The 19,820-nt window shown below is 33.3% G+C and overlaps 1 protein-coding gene across 1 annotated transcript; it reads right to left on the reverse strand.

Annotated features, from left to right (window-relative positions):
• On the reverse strand, positions 16,634-19,588 carry LOC109835328 (glutamic acid-rich protein-like). The gene is made up of 3 exons (XM_020403305.1): positions 19,367-19,588; positions 18,639-18,981; positions 16,634-16,971 (listed from the first exon to the last, which is right to left on the reverse strand). Exons 1-3 carry the CDS (start codon positions 19,586-19,588, stop codon positions 16,634-16,636), a joined length of 903 nt encoding a protein of 300 aa, XP_020258894.1.

The raw sequence follows: 19,820 nt of genomic DNA on the forward strand, positions 1-19,820 counted from the left end.
CTAGTGATTCAGCAACAATTGGAGTTTTGGTTTCCTTGGAGACTTTGCGGATCTTGCGCATAGCCTTAGGGCTAAGGGATCCGGAAAAAAGGGCTTCCTCATACTTGGCTTGATCAAACTCTACCACGAGAGTTTTGATGGTTATTCCAGCAAGGTTTACGTCAGATTACACACCACTTCTTCATCAGTGAAGCCAGTCCCAGCGGAGTCCTCATCTTTTGTATGTTAGGAAAATTAAAGAAGAAAATTGTTAAAATTTGTATTATTTTCTGTAACATATTTAGAAAAGAATGAATTATAATTCTCTCGATGCAATATTTCTCTAATAAGAAAAAAAATTATAATTCTTCTTAATCGGTTTCTCGAATTATAAAAGAGACAAGGGATTGACGGAGACCCTTCCCTTTGTTTAATCTGGGTTCTTCTCGGTGTCTATGGGAGCTTAGATCCTTTATCCCGTTGATGATCCGAACGGTTCACCTCATGGAACATGGTATCTTCCTCTTAAATTATCATTGAGGAGAACTTGCGTGGCATTGTGGAACTCTTAACGAGTTAATAACTCAGAGCAAGTTGCAAACTCTATAAAAGAGTTGAATTGATTTAACCGAAAATCGATTTATAGCCAAGATCTAAGCTCCATAACCTTTGTTGTTGAAGGACGCTGCAAGATCTCCAAGAACACAAATGTCGATGTCCCTTTATGTGATATTTTTGATGCAAAAAGTCGATCCTTAACTCTGTTGAGTTTTGAGGTATTTATAGGGGATTAAGGGGTGTAACCGACCCCTTAATCTTCATAAAATTTTTATAGTGAGTGGCCAACTACAATCATCCTAATTTAAACATAAATAATTATTACTTTAGTTTCTAATTTGATACGCGTAATTATGGAATAAATCTCCAGCAAAAAAATATGAATTGAGATTGTATTATGTTGTAGGTAAATAAATAAATATTATTAGAGCTTCTCTTCATGTTAAATTTAAAAGTAACAATTTAAATTATTAAGCACCTAATATTAGCTCATGTGAGAAATTTTAATAATCTATGGTCTATATGCGTATATAATCAATCAATTAAACGTATTAAAATTATGATGACCATTGTCAAAATTACATGGTGGCTTCACAATAAATATAATTAAAAAAAATAGTACATTAAAGTCAAAATCTTTTTAACCACTATATAGATTGTCTAAATTTTTTTGCATATATAAACTATACTACAAAGGAATAGTGATGTGCACACATAACTATGGTCTAATAATCTTAAGAACGGTTACAAAATTTTAATTTTCTAGGGGTTATTAGTAATTTTGTATATTCATTTTAATGTATATAGGTTAGAAATTCTCATAGTGTTTTTTTGTAAATTATAAATTATAGGGGATTTTTTTAAATTTTTAAACTTATAGTCTTTTTTATAGATTGTAAATTGTTTATAGACTATTTATAATTCTTATACTTTCAATTTACTAATGAATTTGAAATTCTCAGGGTGTTTTTTTATAAATTTTGAATTTTAAAGGTTTGTTTGTAATTTTTAAAACTTTAATGTGATTTCAATAAATTATAAATTATGTAGGAGATATTTATAATTCTTATATTTTCAATGTTCTGTTAAGTTGAAAATTATCAGGATTTTTATAAATTTTATAATTTTGAGGGTTTTATTTTACAATTTATAAAAAGTTTAGAGTGTGTATTGTATATTTCATAAATTTTTGGGGGTTGTTTATGTTATTTGTAGGTTTTTAGTGTGTTTATAGGTTTAAAATTTTTGAGGTGTTTTTTATAAATTTTGAATTTTTAGGGGTGTTTTTATAATTTTAAAACTTATAAGATATTTTCTTCGAAGTCAAAAAACTTTTAGTTTCTAGCTAGTATATATTTTTTAAATTTCTAACTGAATTGAAATAAGTAAAAGTTAAAAATTTTAAGATGCTTTAATAAATTTTTTTAATTTGTAGAGCCATTTTTTCAATTTAAAAAACTTAGAGAATATTTTTTACAAAGTCTAAAAACTTTTAGGTGTTGGCTAGTATATGTTTTTTAGACTTCTCTATAAAATAGAATAAGTAAATGATTTGTAATATATGAAACGTATCTCTTTTATCCAATAACATGTTAAGTCTCATTATGAATTGAATAAATCATTTAGTTACCAATTTAAAGAAGATGTGATAATTAGAATAAATTAGCATGACATTATAATATTCAAAAAAACTTAGGGTAATATTGACCATAGAAAGATTTTTCAAACTCGTACTTTTAAAGGGAGTATGACACACACACACACACACACACACACACATATATATGTATACACACAAACACACACACACACACATATACACATATAGATATATATGTATATGTATACATATACGTGTGTATATGCATATATACATATAGAGTAAAGTTCTTGTAAACTTACATGGATATGAGCACTTGTCCACCAAACGTTTGTATACATATACGTTTGTATAAAATTTACATTACCAAAATTGTTAAACTTTTAATTCAACAGTTATCGAACAATATTGAAATCATAAATTATACCCAAACAATTTTTTTATCGAATCTACAAATTAATTTGAATTTTTTAATTTTAATATAATTGGAAATTTTTATTTTACTATTTTTCAAATTTAATTTGGATTATATTACTTTTTTAGATAGATAGAAAATATATTTTTGATTATTTATAATATTTTTATAACAAAAATAATCTCAAATGTTTCACAATAAATATATTTTTGGTTTCTTAAAATATTAGAGCAATTAAATTATATTTTTTACAACATCTTTTTGGGTTTTTAAATTATTATCACAATTAAAAAATATTTTTGAAAACTATTTTTGATTTTTAAAATATTACATCAATTATCATTTTCTATTTTTAAAATAATACAATATTTTAAAAGTTTCAAAATATATTTTCAAAAATAATGGTAAATTTTTTTAAATTACACATTACCAAATTGATCTTACTAAATACTACTTACTGATTTCAATAACCAAATCTTACTTTAATTTAGCGTCCTAATTTAGACCGTATTCGTGATTTTTTAAATTATTTCAAATCGTTATGATTCAAAATATTTCTAAAATAATGCCAATAGAGAAGTAAATTTCAAATTCCCAAAAATTTTTAAAAATTTAATTCATATTTTTTTACTTTTTTCATAATATTAAATTTATATGTTATCTACCACATAATTTTTTTACTTAACTTACAAATTACAATTTTTAATTTTTAGTTATTTAAAGTATTTCTTTATATAAAATAATCATAAATTTTAAATTGTTAATTAAAATATATTACATTCCAAATTTGAAAGATTAATTAATGTTTTTATTTTTCATTTTTGTATAGTTTAGAAAATTTAATTTGCATGTTCTAAATATTTCTAAAATTGAAATTTTTTCCCAAATAGTTTAAAAATAGAAATTTTGTCAACAAATTTTGAATTCATGATTTTAATCAGTGATTTTGTATTAACAACTTTTAAATTAAATAATACCAAAAGTTTAGTATGTTTTAAATAACCAAATCTTACTTTAATTTAACTACCTAATTTACTTTGTGTTCAAAACTTTTCGAATCATTTCAAATTATTTTAATTTCATAGTATTTTTAAAGTAATACCAAAATTTTATTAAATTTCAAATTACCAAATTGATCTTACTAAATACAAACTGACATTTTAAACTATCAGATCTTACTTTAATTTAATTAGCTAAATTAGATAGTGCTCACAATTTTTCAAATTAAGTGAAATTAATATACTTCAAAATATGTCTGAAATAATACCAAAATTTGTATATATTTTAGATTACCAAAATATAAAATTTTAATCCAACGGTTGTTAAATAACACTAAAATTATAATTTTTGCCCAAATAACTTTTTTAATCTAATTTACAAATTACAATTTGATTTGTTTTAGTTTTAAATAATTAGGAATTTTTATTTTGGAAAATTATGTCTAGGCCCCAAAATGGAGACCTTGAAGTGGCCCAGCCACACCAATTAATCCCCTTGGGATTAAACCCTAAAATGGTGTTTGTTGTGTGGTCCAGCCCCTTTAGCCCTTCTTTATACATACACACTACGTATTTTGACAAAACTCCCATAAATGCCCTCTTCTCACAGGAAATCGGCTACAAGGCATTAAATGATCTCTGATCTCTCCCATCGCTGTTATAAGGCGAGGAGATGACAAAAAGCGGGAGAAAAAAAGGCGGGTTCCCTCCATTACTGCTCCGCTTCTCCATCATGGATAATAAATTGTCTAATTTTAACTCTCACTCTCCTATTTATGAAGTTAAGGTTTTTTTCTTTAACTTTCAACAACCCTTATGAGCTTTAAATCCCCTCAATTACCCCTCATAACTGTCTCCATAACTCTCAACCATCCCAATGGCCGCCAATGACTTGATTTGTATGGTGTCTTTAGGCAAGAAGGCCATATTCTTGAAGCTAGGCTCGACAACAAGGTTTTATGAACTTAAATTTGATGTGGCTGAAAGACTGAATGTACCTGAAGAAACTTTATCCTTAATATATAAATCTGAGAGGTACCCCAACCAGAGTTTTTCAGTTGATAATGAAGATGACTTAAAGTGCATGTTGGAGTACAATCGAAATGTTGGTTGTGCGGAGATTCACATGCAAGCTATTGTTAATACTGCTGATAATATAAGGTGTTCTAGTTCTAAAAAATGAAAGTTATTAGTGAAATATAAGTAATTAACGAACTCTTTATAACATTAGACTTTGTGTGATGTGAGCACAGCCATTTCAGGTTTTAAGGTTCTGTTGGAACAATTTAAGTGTTTTTTCCCTTCATCTTTCCAAAACCCCTTATGCGCTTTAAATCCCATCAATTTCACCTCATAATTGTCCGCATAACTGTCAACAACCCCCAACAGCCACCAAATACTTAATGTGCACGGTGTCCTTGGGTGTTAATGCTATATTCTTCCTCTTTGAAGTGCATGTAGGATCACAATATTTACACTTGTTGTACGAATATTCAAATGCAAGTTTTTGATAACATGGAGTGTCCTACTTCTTAAAGAAAGCACAAAGTTATCACTGATTTATATGTTACTAATGAACTCTGGAAAAAACTGGGGTTGTGTAATGTAAAAATTGTTATTTCAGGTTTCGATGCGCAATCGAAAAACATAGTTGTCATCTTTGATGGTTATAGTTAACTCTTCATCTTTCATGTTAAGTTTCAACGAGATATGTTATCCTTCATATGAACATGTTAACTTTCATGTGTTCATGTTAACTTTCGTCGTAACGAGTTAACTATACATTGTCTGTTAATTTCCACTGCTCTTTTTTAATTTTCATGTTAACTTTCGTCGTAACGAGTTAACTATACATTGTCTGTTAATTTCCACTGCTCTTTTTTAATTTATATAGAAAATGGTTAATTTAAAATATCAATATACATTGTCTGTTAATTTCCACTGCTCTTTTTTAATTTATATAGAAAATGGTTAATTTAAAATATCAAAAGACAATGTTATATTATAATGTATAGGATATCTCACTGGTTGATTAATTTGTGTAGCAGTGATGCCTCTTTGAATGAAGAATATTGTCATCCTCCTCCTCGAGGAACTGCTTCCAATTCAGAGAGAATCCAAAATGATTGCCCGTCTGGTGAGATTGTAATGAGAGCTGATGATATTCTCAATAACACTTTGAGCATTCCCCAATGGTGACACACATCATTAACTAAAAAGGGCCAACAATTTGAAACTATAAATGATTTGAGACTAGCTTTGTAATACTATTCTATGGCGAAAAAGTTTGACTATGAATTTGTAAAGAATTAACCTAAACGTATCCGAGTTATTTATCGATATAAGGAGACATATGGATGCCCTTGGATGCTGTTTGTATCTCTTGTTAAAAATGAAAAAAGAATTGAAATCAAAAAGTTTGTGAATGAACACAGTTACGAACAACATACTAACTTGTCAGGCCAATCACGGGCATCTCGCAGATTCATAGCAGCCCAATTGCGACCTGTCTTAAAGGTTTGACCTGAAATCCACCCAAAAGATGTGCAAAAGGACTTCCTCACTCGATATGGATTGAGACTTGAATACAATAAGATATGGTGGGGCAAAGAAAGAGTACAAGAGGCTATGTACAGTGATAGTTATGAGGCTTACGATCAATTAAGATGGTAAATTTTACAGTTATCTGTTTATATATTTCCCTTATGTTCCATTGTATTATATGAATTTGAAATGTGGTCTCATTGTGATACAGGTATGAGCAAAAGGTGAAGGAAACGAATCCAGGAAGCTACATTTGCATTGACCAGAATGAAGGAAGGTTTAGAAGACTATTTATATGTTATGCTTCTTGCATCGTTGGTTTCTTAAATGGGTATAGACCTCTATTATTTTTGGATGGGACCTTTTTGAAAGACAGGTACAAAAGCATGCTCCTGAGCGCAATAGCATATGACAGAGACCAAGAGATATTTCCACTTGCGTATTGCATATGTGACCAGAAGAATGTTGATCATTGGAGATGGTTCCTTCAAGACCTATGGTCCATACTGTATGAAAGGCCAAACCCATACAACCCTCCACATCAATTGGTTATTATTTTCGATGCCGACAAGGGGATCCGAGAAGCGGTGAAAGAATATTTCCTTGAAGCAATTCACTCAAGATGTGTTCTGCACCTGGTTGAAAATTTTAGATCAAAACTAAAGGCTTTGGGGATGAAGGAAAAGGACACATAAGTTTTAGGGAATTTGCTCCAATCAGCTGTTGCGGAATGGAATGACTACATGAAGGATATATATGAGATGTCTCTAGCTGCTTATGAGATTGCAATTAACTACTCGACAGAGCATTGGGCAAATGCATTCTTCCCTGGCATTAGGTACTGCACTCAATCATTTTAAGTGACTTTTCCCTTCTGTAGGTTAACTATCGCTGATATATGTTAACTATTTGGCTTGTATGTGAATATTCCCTTCTGTAGGTTAACTATCGCTGATATATGTTAGCGTTTACCAATATATGTTAACTTTTATGTGGTTATGTTAACTTTTCCTACTAAAGGTTAAGTTTTGTGGCTACGTGTTAATCTTATTATATATTTGGTGCTGACCATACTTTTTATTATCTTGATGTTTACAGATATGGTCATGTAACTGTTAGACCCTAGAGGGGGGGTGATTAGGGTCTTATGCTAATCTAATCTGATTAAATACCAATTAAAATTAATTAATGAGTTATCCTAGCAAGTATGAAATATAACAAGATATGTAAACTAGGATAAGCAATATGAACAACAAGATATATCCTAATAATGAGATATAGGCAATGTATATGCAAGGATATATAAACAACACAAGGGTAGATAATCTAAACAAGATAGTGGATGATATAGTAATGAGCAATGCACAATGGCGATATAAGATATGAACATAAATGAAAATGAACGCCAAAGCACACTCAAACACAATCAAGTGATCACGGAGTTCGGACCTCTGTCCTACGTCTCCGCTCCCCACTCCCGGGGAGAAATCCACTATCAACCGGGTTTTCTACGTTCACCCGAATAACGTTTACACCTCACAGTATCGGTTTTCAACGCTCACCGATCAACGTCACTCCTCACACTCGGTTTCTAGCTCACCGAAAACCTCACTACACACTCGGTTTCTAGCTCACCGAAAACCTTACAACACTCACAATGTAACAAATATAAATTTGTTCTCTACGATAGATGAGAACACAATGAAAGCACAACTCAAAGTTACAATCTCTCACCACCCAACTATACTATGTATGTAAATACTAAAAGCTCAATGTGGGTGTGTGTAACAATGAGTAAAATGAAATCTAACTCAAATAGCAAACTAGCAATAATTAATATATGATAAATCATAATGAAATTGCTAGAGAAAAGAGTTAGAAAAACTTCTCTATGAACACAAAGAAGAGGATGAAGAGGATTGAGAATGAATCCCTCAATCTGCAGTGAAAACTTCCTCCTTTGTAAACAGAAACCCAAACTCAAAACAAACAGTAAAACCCTAAACCCTTGCTTAAACTTTTCTTTTCTTTTAAAACATTTCTTAGTTAGCTTGAGAGTTGAAGACAATGGGGTATTTATACCCTCTCACAACTCAGCCAAAAATCCCAAGCAGAAAGACAAAACAGCCCCCAGCAACGGTCAAAAAACTAGCCGTTGGAAGCTGAAGGAACACTCGTCGGTCGACCGGAAAATTCGTCGGTCGACCGAAAATTTTCATCGGTCGACCGGACCGGTCGACCGACAAGCTTCTGTCGCCCAGTGAACTTTTGACCTCAGGTTCGGTCGACCGGTGCGGTCGACCGAAAACAGATATGACAGGTCTGAAAAATTATTTATCTGATTTTAAAACGCTATTTAAAAATATCAAATAAATTCCAAAAAATGTAAAACTTTGGAAAATCATTGTAAACATGTAAATGAACATGTTACAAAAAGAATTTTCCAAATTACATTTCCCATTTGTGAAAAATCATCATTTTGCAAAATAGTCCAAAACACGAAAAAGTAAACATGTGAATTTTGATATTTTGGCTAAACCAACATTTGAAACTTTACAAAATGATTTTATAGACTTGAAGAAAGATGTAAACTATTGTTATGAAGTCTATAAACAATGAATGTAGTATTTTATCAAAATACACATATAATGCACTAAAACATGATTTCATTTAACTAACTAAAATTGATATTGATGAAATCATATATATGCATATGAGTATGAAACAAAAATATGTTTTCTAATTATATTCAATTGTTTCATAGTAAAACTTGAAAACTATCAAACCAAAACATATATGTATATATATAACTATATATATACAAAAACCAAAACGTGTATGTGTGTATATGATTGAGCTTAAAGTACTAACACACATAATATAAATTCCTAAACTAAATTACCCAAGCAATGATCTTGATCTTCAATAAGCTTGACTTGGTAATCTCGCGGATGAAGCTTGAACTTGGATCTTGAACTTTGAATAGCAAGGCTTCACCGACATTCCGCCAACCTCCTTTGGATATGATCGTTGAAGCTCTATTCCATCCATCCTCCAACAACGTTGTTTGTCTACAAAACATAGGAATGCACAAACACTAGACAAACAACATTAGTAATAAATTGTTTGTTAAACATCATCAAAACAAGAAGGCCAACAATCTCCCCCTTTTTGATGATGACAAACAATTTACAAAAAGGAATATATGCATGAAGGAAATGAACATATACAAGATAATAACTCACATGCATATAAACAAACAAGATAGATATACTCACAATATTTCTCCCCCTTTGACAACATCAAAAAGGGGACAAAAGAATTAAGAGAGCGAAAGCTCCCCCTATCAATAAGCATAGGTGAGTACAAAGCATAAGAAGATATAGGGATTGCTCCCCCTATCAAAATGCCATATAGAATATAAGCAATGAAGATCATGGCAAACATATGTGAGCAAGCATAGATGGAAGATATGCTAGATATCACTCACATACAAACAAGATAATGAGAACACGTATAAATAGTGTCTCATTAACACAAAAAAAATATAAAAACCATATAAAAGAATAGATTTATGAAATCAAAAGAAGAGGAACATGAGAATCATGCAAAAAGTTTTCAAATGAAAACAAATCAACCAATGAAATCATAAATCAAAGTTTAAATCCAAAACCGATGTTTGATCAATCAAGAAATTTGATCAAACCACATATGGAATACATTATAAGGCACGAATAGATGATCCATAAGCACAAACACATAAATATCATCATATAAGTGAAGTATAATGAATTCAAAGCAACCGATCAAAACAAAATCTCTAACAAAAGAATTTTAAAAGAGGCAACAATATATCAAGCTCTTAAGCTTGTTCCAACCCATATAATCATTCTAGCATCCGGTAAACATGATTTGAGAATAAACACCCAATAAATCCGGAGGGTTATATAAGTGCAAACCTCTTATCAAAGCAAAAACCAATAATCATGAAAACAAAAGAATTTAACCAACAAAAGGAATTGTTTTCATAAAAGTTTAAAATACATTTTTCAAAACCAAGAAAAAGAAAATAAAAACTTCTAAAGTTCTTGGTTTAAAAAATTAAATTTATTTTGGTACCCAAGAACTCTTGGTACCAAAAGATTTAGGGACATGACCCCTATCATTCAAGCTCAAAGCCCTAGGGTTATGAACCCTCTTAGGCGCATGTGGTGCACGAACACGGTCATAACAAAAATTACTCAAATGACCCTTCCGATTGCAATAAGTACAATGGAAAGGAAGCATTTGCTTATGTTGACCAAACGGTTGTGCACGGGAAACTTTAGAAACATTTGCAAACATGGATGGTCTTTTAAAATTGTTTTGCAAATGTGAAACTCTCTTTAAATCAAAACAAAATTTGGCCAAATGACCAAATCTACCACAATGATCACATCTATACACATGAGCATGCTTGTGATGAACTTTATGAGTGTGTGCATGTACATGTGTGTGTGATGAAGAAGCCTTATGAGATGCACAAGAAGCATTGATATTACTATCTTTAGATTTTTGTGCATCATAGCAAAATTTAGATAAATGGCCTTTACGACCACAAATAGAGCACTTATAAATTTTGCTATACATGTGTGCATGATGTGTGATATGTTTAGGTGTAGTAGCATGAGACTTAGCACACATGTTCATAAGCTTATCATGGTTTACCATACATGTTTTTAAGGTTGAATCTAAACAAGATATGCGATGTTTAACTTGACTCAACTCAACATTTTGCATACATGTATAGGAAATAGAAGTAGATGAAACATTATCATTTCTAAAAGAATTAAACTCATTTCTAATAGTTTCTACTTCTATCATGGCATCATTATTAGCATGAGTTAAGCTAGATATAGATGAAGTCAATTTTTCATTTTCCAATTTTAACATATCATTAATTTCTTTAAGAGCAACATTTTCTTGAGAAATAATATCAAAATTGGAAACTAGCTTATCATGATTGGATTTTAAACCAACATGCTTGCTTTTAAGATCAATAAAATTATTTTGCAATTTAGTGTAGGCATGCGATAATTTCTCATATGCACAAGCGAGTTCATCAATAGATAAATCATTATCGGAATCGGAATCGCTTACTACACAAGAGTTATCCTCTTGTGGCCGTGTGCATGATGCTCCACATGAACTTGAAGAAGAATCCTCCAAAGCTTGTCGGATTGCCTCCAAGCCTCCTTGATGTGCTTCAATAAATTTCCAAAGTTTGTAAGCACTATCAAAATGAACAAATTTGTTAGAAAAGGATGAGTCAAAAGCATTAAGCAAAAATTCTAACAAAAGCTTGTTCATTGAAAACATTTTCTTATCATGATCGCTCCACTTGGATTTCTCCAATGTAGGCACAATGTAAGCACAATCAATAATTTTCCATAAGTCGATATTTCTAGATTCAATAAATAGTTTAAATCTAGAAGCCCATTGAGCATAGGGAAAATTAATGAATTTAGGAGCAACATTTGATTCATAGCCTAAACGAAATACATTTATATTCATGATATATATATGAAAATATGCAAGCAAGACAAAAGTAATCATAACTAGATTAGCACAAATAAGATAACTTGGATCTTTAACTCAAGGCGGTTAGACCTTTAAATCAAAGAGCACCAAGCTCTGATACCAATTGTTAGACCCTAGAGGGGGGGTGATTAGGGTCTTATGCTAATCTAATCCGATTAAATACCAAATAAAATTAATTAACAAGTTATCCTAACAAGTATGAAATACCTTTTTAAACACACTTAAACCAAACTAAAACCCTTTAAAAACTTTATTAAACTTGATTAAAAAAACTCTCTTGGTTGGTTTGAAAAGACATCAGCAATGGGGTATATATACCCTCTCAAAACTCAGCAAAAACACCCAAAACAAAAGACAGAAAAGCCCCAGACAGATCAGCTCAGAAATAGCCGTTAGGAGCCAACGGCTCTTTTGTCGGTCGACCGGAAATTCTGTCGGTCGACCGATTTGAGCTCTCGGTCGACCGGACCGGTCGACCGATGACTCTCTGGAAAAATACTGACGAATGGTCAATTGACCGGTCGACCGTACCGGTCGACCGAAAACTGACATCCCAGAAAAACAAAGCTGATTTTAAAACACTGTTTAAAAATATCAAATAAATTCCAAAAAATGTAAAACTTTGGGGAATGATTGTAGACATGATAATAAACATGCTACAATGACTGGTTATCAAAAAGGACTTCCCAAATGAAAAATATCATCATTTTACAAACTAGTCCAAAACATGAAAATATGAGATACTTGAATTTTGATGTTTTGACATAAACCAACTTTTGAAACTTTGTGAAATGTTTTTGTAGACTTAGTAAAACATGTATAAACTGATATTGAAGTCTACAAACTAAGAATACAATATTTTCACAAATACAATAGAAAATGAAACCTATGAGTATGTATATGAAAATATATTTGTTTCATATCTATGTAGATAAACCAAATCACAATAATAAATATGAAACATGTAATTTCATATTTATAGACATGAAAACCAAAACTTGTGTTGTATATATATGTGATTACATATATATACAAGGAAACTAATAAAATGTGTGTGTATAGATAATTGAGCTTAGAGTATATAACACACATAATATAAATCCTAAACTAAATTACCCAAGCTAGATCTTGATCTTCAATAAGCTCTTCTAGGTAATCTCTCGGATGAAGCTTTAACTTGGATCTTGAACTTTGAATAGCAAGGCTTCACCGTCATTCCGCCAACCTCCTTTGGATATGATCGTTGAAGCTCTATTCCATCCATCCTCCAACTACGTTGTTTGTCTACAAAACATAGGAATGCACAAACACTAGACAAACAACATTAGTAATAAATTGTTTGTTAAACATCATCAAAACAAGAAGGCCAACAGTAACCTCTAATATTGCAGAATCCTTTAATAGCTGGATATGTGATGCTCGATTGTCTCGTATCTTGCAAATGGTGGAGCATATCCACAGACAAATTATGACTCGCATGAACAATAGACACATAATGACTGATAAGTGGACAAGCTATATTTATCCTAAAGCTGAGGAGATTGTTAGAGAACATATAGAAAAGGGATCTACTTTAGAGATTAAGCAATGTAGAGGTGATATATTCGAAGTGCAAGCACATAGAACCACTCACGTTGATTTGGCGAAGAGGACATGCACTTGCCGTGCTTGGGACGTAACTCATATTCCTTTTGTGCATGCTTGTACAGTCATCATTTATATGAAAAGAGAGGTATATCAATATTATGACTGGTTCATGTTTGTAGAAGCATTTAAGAAGAGCTACGATGAAATATTATATCACATACCAGATTATAAGAAGCAAAGTGTGCCCAGGGATGAAATCCAGATTTTGCCACCAATTACCATGAAGAGGAGGGGAAGAAATAGAAAAAGACGCATAAACAACAGAACCATCTTGAAACATCTTGTCAAATATGATCGATGCAAAGCTGAGGGGAACAACCGAGCAACTTGCAACCAGCCCATCGGTGATTAGTATGTTATGCTTCTTATAACAGGAATGGCGCTAGAGAAATATAAGTTGTATTTAAGTTTACATTATATATCGTGGGACAGTTGTAATCTGCTGCAAGGTAGCAAGATGTTTTGAATTTTGTACTTTAACATGTTAACATATAACTAAATCTGTACTACTACTAGTTTTAGCTTAAGTGGATACCCTTTAGACCTAAAGGTTGAGTTTAAATGATTGCTGATTCTTAAATCTAGGTGACTGCTCAACGGCTAGTCGATTAACTATTCCAACAGACATATTCTAATGGCTAGTTATTAGTTCCAATATGCAATATATAATGTTATGCAAAGCCCAGGTAAAACCTTATCTCTTGTTCCTACCATCCCTTAAAAACTCATTTCGAGATTGTGAGATGAAGACTGAGGAGGGCTCTCAAGCACTAGAAGAGGTATGTTGTTTCTGCAAAATTCCAACCCCCCTCAAGCAGTGCAAAAAAGGGCTCTCAAGCACTAGAAGAGGTATGTTGTTTCTGCAAAATTCCAACCCCCCTCAAGCAGTGCAAAAATAGGATCAACAAAGGTAGTATGTTGTTTCTGCAAAATTCCAACCCCCCTCAAGCAGTGCAAAAATAGGATCAACAAAGGTAGATACTACTGGGGATGTACAAAGTTCCCAAATAAGCAATACAAGTTTTTTGTTTGGGCTCACAATGCTAATGTAATGAAGGAGAACATAGCCGTTCACCAAGAATTACCTGTTGAAGATGAGATAGCAGCCAAAACAAAATAGTTGAAGAAAGCATTGAAGCAATCGAATTGTAAAGTTGAAAAATGGAAAACTTGTTCGTTCTTTCTATGTTGCTTCTGTGTGGTTCTAATTTGCTTAAACATTGTGATATGCAAGTTGAAAATGAACTGAAACATGTGCAATTCATAATATTTACACTGTGGTATGAAAATTAAAGCTTGTTTTTTGAAAGTTTATTGAAGATCAACTTGTAAACTTTTACTGAAAGTGGTTAACTTTCAGTGCTATTTGATCTAATCCAAAGTGGTTAGATTTTAGGTTGCCTTGGTTAATTTTACTCAAATTGGTTAACTTTCAGTGCATCGTGTTAACTTTTGCTGAGTCTAGTTAACTTTAGCTGAGACTGGTTAACTTCTGCTGAAACTGGTTAACTTTCAGCAACATATGTTAATCTATGCCGAAATAGGTTAACTTTCAACATTTACATGTTATTTAGCCGTTGGCAGCAGAAATACCTTAACAAAAAGTTTCAAACTTTCGTCCATTGAAGACTGTTCAATTAATATACAATCACAATGTTATGCTCCCATCGTCAACCAGCTTCAATTCCTACATTTACACCCATCCTGTGCTGTAAAACTGCAACACGGAGATACAAATAACAGTTTTGTTAAATATATGATGCTGGATGTGGTAAAAAAGATAATTAGTGATATACTAACATTCCTGACTATTGCTCGCAAGGGACAGCTTCATATCTGAACTTCCTCCAAACATTATCGGGATCAAAACCAGACATCATATGATTCATGAAACCAATTACTTTATTAACTGGTTCGAGCCATGCATCGTGGGTAGCTGAGCTGTAATGCTTAATAATGTCCTCATCCAACCTGACTTCAGCAACATGCTAATGGTCCTGACGCACAAGCTGGATAAGGAGTATATTCTTCCTCGTAGCAACATGCTTTTGTATAAATAAAGTAAAGATATGTGGGAAATCAGGAGTGTTTGCATAAAGGGTGTGCTGTATTGCTAAGAATATAATGTTATGCCAGGAGTAAACAACTGCTAAAGAAACTTAGTAGCAGAAAATTAACAGCTTACGTAGAAAAAGACTGATACAACCCTATAATTATGGCTCATTGGAGCAATTTCTAGCCTATCTAGCCATGTGTTAATTCTATCGATCAAAGCTTCCATGACCTGTAAATATACCATACATAAGATACACATTAAATTGCGCTATAGCACAACACTTGTAAAAGACAGAAATGCATATAGTGAGGCAATTAAACTTGCATGGTCATCAATACGTCCTCCTTGTAGTAGATTGAGAAGCTCCAAAGAATCGATGCAACTGTTTGACGTATTAACAACAATACATGACCTGATATATGACAGAAAGATACAAACATTAACAGTTGTTATCGATACGTGCACATGTAACAGCAGGATATCCATGCAAAGGTTAACATAAATTAAAATAACATATAACAGTGAACATAAATGGCCAGAAGTTAACTTGCATGGTCAAAAGTTTACATGTAAAATCATCAATAACATTATCGAACTAGCAAAGTTTAACATAGATGGCAAAAGTTAACATATATTCTAGAAACGTTAACATATAACAGTGAACAATAACATGGTCTAGCAAAGGTTAACATAAATGGGCATAAGTTAACATAATTCTATCATCATTAGTTCACATGAATTAAACTTACTGGTGAGCTTTCTGATTGTAGAACTCTGAGACCTATCTGTTCTCCTCTAGTGTGAGCTTTGTCGCTACATAGTGGGGTATTCTAAAGTTATGAACAAAGGTTCCTTCACTATCAACCAAGCGTATGCTAAAATCATCAACAACAGGAATACCCTCGTTCAGCAACTTCATCAGAGCCTCCTCCATCTTCTTGATTTTCCTATTCTTTTGAAAATCCCAAGTGCATTCACCATGCTTGCAGTAGTACCTAATTTTTTTCCTATCATCCTCCTTGTGGTGTGAAATTGTAATTATATCTGGATGAGCTACCTTCTTCTTTTCTTCAGTGAAAGGTGTTCTGACAGCTGAGAACGCATCCTAATTCTGGTACTTAGTCCCCTTGTCCCCTTGGAAACAACTTTCTTCAATATCTTTTGATAAACTTATAGCAAGTCTTTCTCCTCCACTCTCATCTCCACCACTTTCTCTGCACTTCTCATCTCTTCTTCCTTCTCTTTCTCATCCACTCTCATCTCGACCACTTCTCTACACTTCTCTTCTCTTCTTCCTTCTCTTCCTTAATCATGTCCTGCTCTATCTCTTCCTCTTTCTCATCTACTTTCATCTCCTGCTCACTATCTTCCTCTTCAAAGTACTCCTCTCTATCTTCCTCATTCTCATCTATATCTGTATCTTCCTCTTTCTTCTCCTGCTCTTTATCTTCCTCAAACAGCTCCTCCTCTCTATCTTCTTCTTTCTTGTCCTCCTCTTTATCTTCCTCTTTCTGCTCCAGCCCTCTCTCTTCCATATCTTCCTCTTTATCTTCCCCTCCCTTCTCTTCATCCTCGTCTTGGTCAACTTTATCTACTGTTTGGGGAGAAAATTGGTTTCTTCATTGAGGTACTCATTACAACTTCAGTTGTTACAATGAAAATACAAAAAGATAGTCTTTTTATAAGACTTTTACGCAATAAAAATATAATTCTCGTCAAACAGCGTAGAGATCGTTTATCAGTCTTCTGCTTACGTGGGATCTTGGCCTGTGACGGGGACGTTGATATCCGTAGACCACCAAACGATCAGATCAGATCTGGAGCTTCATCGATTCGTGAAGGAATCAAGAAGCCGAAGCACTTATCTCGGCAACAGCGAGATAATTGCTCTTCTTAAGATCACCGCAATGGGGTAATCTTAAGGGACGAACCGGGCTGCAGATATGACAAACTCCTCTTCTTTATGCTGAAGAACCCGCTAAAGTCTCCTCCTCCTCCTCTCTGAAATTCGTGGCTCTTCAGTCCTCAATCCGGTAGGGCTTTGCTAACACTCGAGAATTCCATATCTTAAAAAATAAAGGCCCTGATGCTGTATTTATAGGCTTCAGGAGCCATGTGTTCGGATAAAAATGGTTGATTCCCTCTTATCTTTAGTTGAAACTACTTAACCATATTATCAAATCAGATAGAACAAATCGAGATGGTTAACGATCGAAAAACAGGTCTAAACTGCCAAAAATAGCTTTTCGGGTCTGCGAACACTTATAAGTGTCTCGGCTTGGCCGATACACTCAAGAGTGTCTCGGCCAAGCCGAGATACTTTGAAGTATCTCAGCTATTTTGGCCCTAACTTTATCATATGACCTCCAAATAATCTGATTCTAGATGCATTAGAAATCTGACAAAGAGATCTACAACTTTCATGTTTTGCGTTTCTTCAGATTCGAATCAAATCATGGCCAAAATTATTATTCTTCTCCGAGATACCAACACTGTCTCGGAATTCTGAGGCAGTTTGTACTATCTTTGGTATTTTGGCTTTATCTTTCTCATATGATCCCCAAATGATCTGATTCAAGATGTATTAAAAAGTTAACAAGGAGATCTACAACTTTACTATTTTGAGTTTCTTCAGATTTGAATCGAATCATAGACAAAATCACTCTACAATGTTCGGGACACCTTTGGGTGTCTCGGCTTGGCCGAGACACCAATGGGTGTCTCGACCAATACGAGACACCTCTGGGTGTCTCAGCTTGGCCGAGACACCTTAGAATGTCTTGGCCAAGACGAGACACCTTTGGGTGTCTCGGGTTGGCCGAGACACCATGGGTGTCTCGCCGAGGCCCGGGACGTAGTCCTGCGTGTTCCGTCCGTTTTTATCGTATCTTCGTCGTCCGAACTCGGAATCATACGATTCAAGATGCATCAGAAAGCCATCGAGAAGATCTACAATCTCCCATAATTTAATTATCTGTGGAGTTGATAGGACATGGAAGACATTTCATCTTTTATAAGTAACACGAAGCTCCCAATCAGTTCATGTTTCCGTTATTCCTAAGTTCCGTTGCTTCGTATGGTCTGTCAACTCATTTCATGTGTTTGTCATCATCAAATGAGCTTCTGTAACTCTAATAGTGATATTCATCATCTTCTCTCTATCTCGAGCCGTGTACGGGGACCTATAGGCAATTTTTGACGCCTACATCTACCTCATGGTCTGATTGCGCTACATCCTCCGCATATGAGAGGCTTCCTTACCAATATTGCACACATAATCATAATTGAAGCAATCGATATCATCATCCTTGACAGTGCTATCAACACTACCTTTCCTCTTGGACATAATAGCCTCCATGTTTTTCTTCAGGTCATCGGGATCAACCAGGTCAGCAGTTCCTTCGTACTTCTCCAATTTGCTATTCAGCCTATGTATCTCCTTAGAGCAAGCATCCCATTGAAGTCGCTTACTATGCTTTGTGGCATGGAACAATTTCCAATTTAATTTAGCCGTATTCCTCCAAAATTGAATTTGCTGATCAATGGTTAACTTCTTTATTTCATCTTCTCTTTCAAGCGCTTTACTGATATGATGGGAGACAATCTGAAAAAATATCCAGGTCCCTATTACCATGTAAATCCATAAAATTAAGGATAAAAGTTATGAAAGCTAACATGTTAATCTGAAAACTAACATGAGCATGAAAGATAACATAAAACATTAGAAGTTATCATGATTGTTAAGTAATTACATGTACTAACATGATCATGAACATGCACTAACTCAATGTGAAACAATGTAATTATGTTGTACAATGAAACCAAACATGAAACCACCATAGTAATTTAATAATGAATTAATGATGAACTACTCCAAATTTCAACCAATATAAACAAAGAAAAAGCAGTAAAGAGTCATTGATGCTTACGTATCCTACGGATGAGCTATTTAGTCTGCCCTTCACTCTGGCTTGTTTATCATCCTTTACCTTTTCTATCTTCTCCTTCTTCCTCGGTAGTGAAACCACCATAGCGTTACTCTTAGATGATATAGGTCTCATTCTTACTTCTCCAAGACGAGCATTAGCCTTCTTCCCGCTAGGCTCCCTTAGAGGGTATTTCTCATCCCATGGGCTGCTGTTTGAAATTGGTTTATCCTTAATCTTAATGTTTGCTTTTTTTGCCTTGGAGACAATTGTCTCCCTCCTCATCGATCCAGCCGTCCCTCCGACCCTTACCTAATTGGTCAACGGAAGCTTCCATCTTAAGTTTAGGACTGGTTTTTTAATCTCTGTCATCTTGTAGTACCATAGCTGTCAAAATAGAAGCAACAAATATTTGTGTTTACATGTTAACTTTCAATTAAACATGTTAAGTTATTAGGTTTCCATGTTAACTTTTATGTTTACATGTTAATTTTCACCAAATCCTGTTAACATTCAA

Source organism: Asparagus officinalis, chromosome 3 (genome assembly GCF_001876935.1).
Source record: "Asparagus officinalis chromosome 3, Aspof.V1, whole genome shotgun sequence".
NCBI classification, from domain to species: domain Eukaryota; kingdom Viridiplantae; phylum Streptophyta; class Magnoliopsida; order Asparagales; family Asparagaceae; genus Asparagus; species Asparagus officinalis.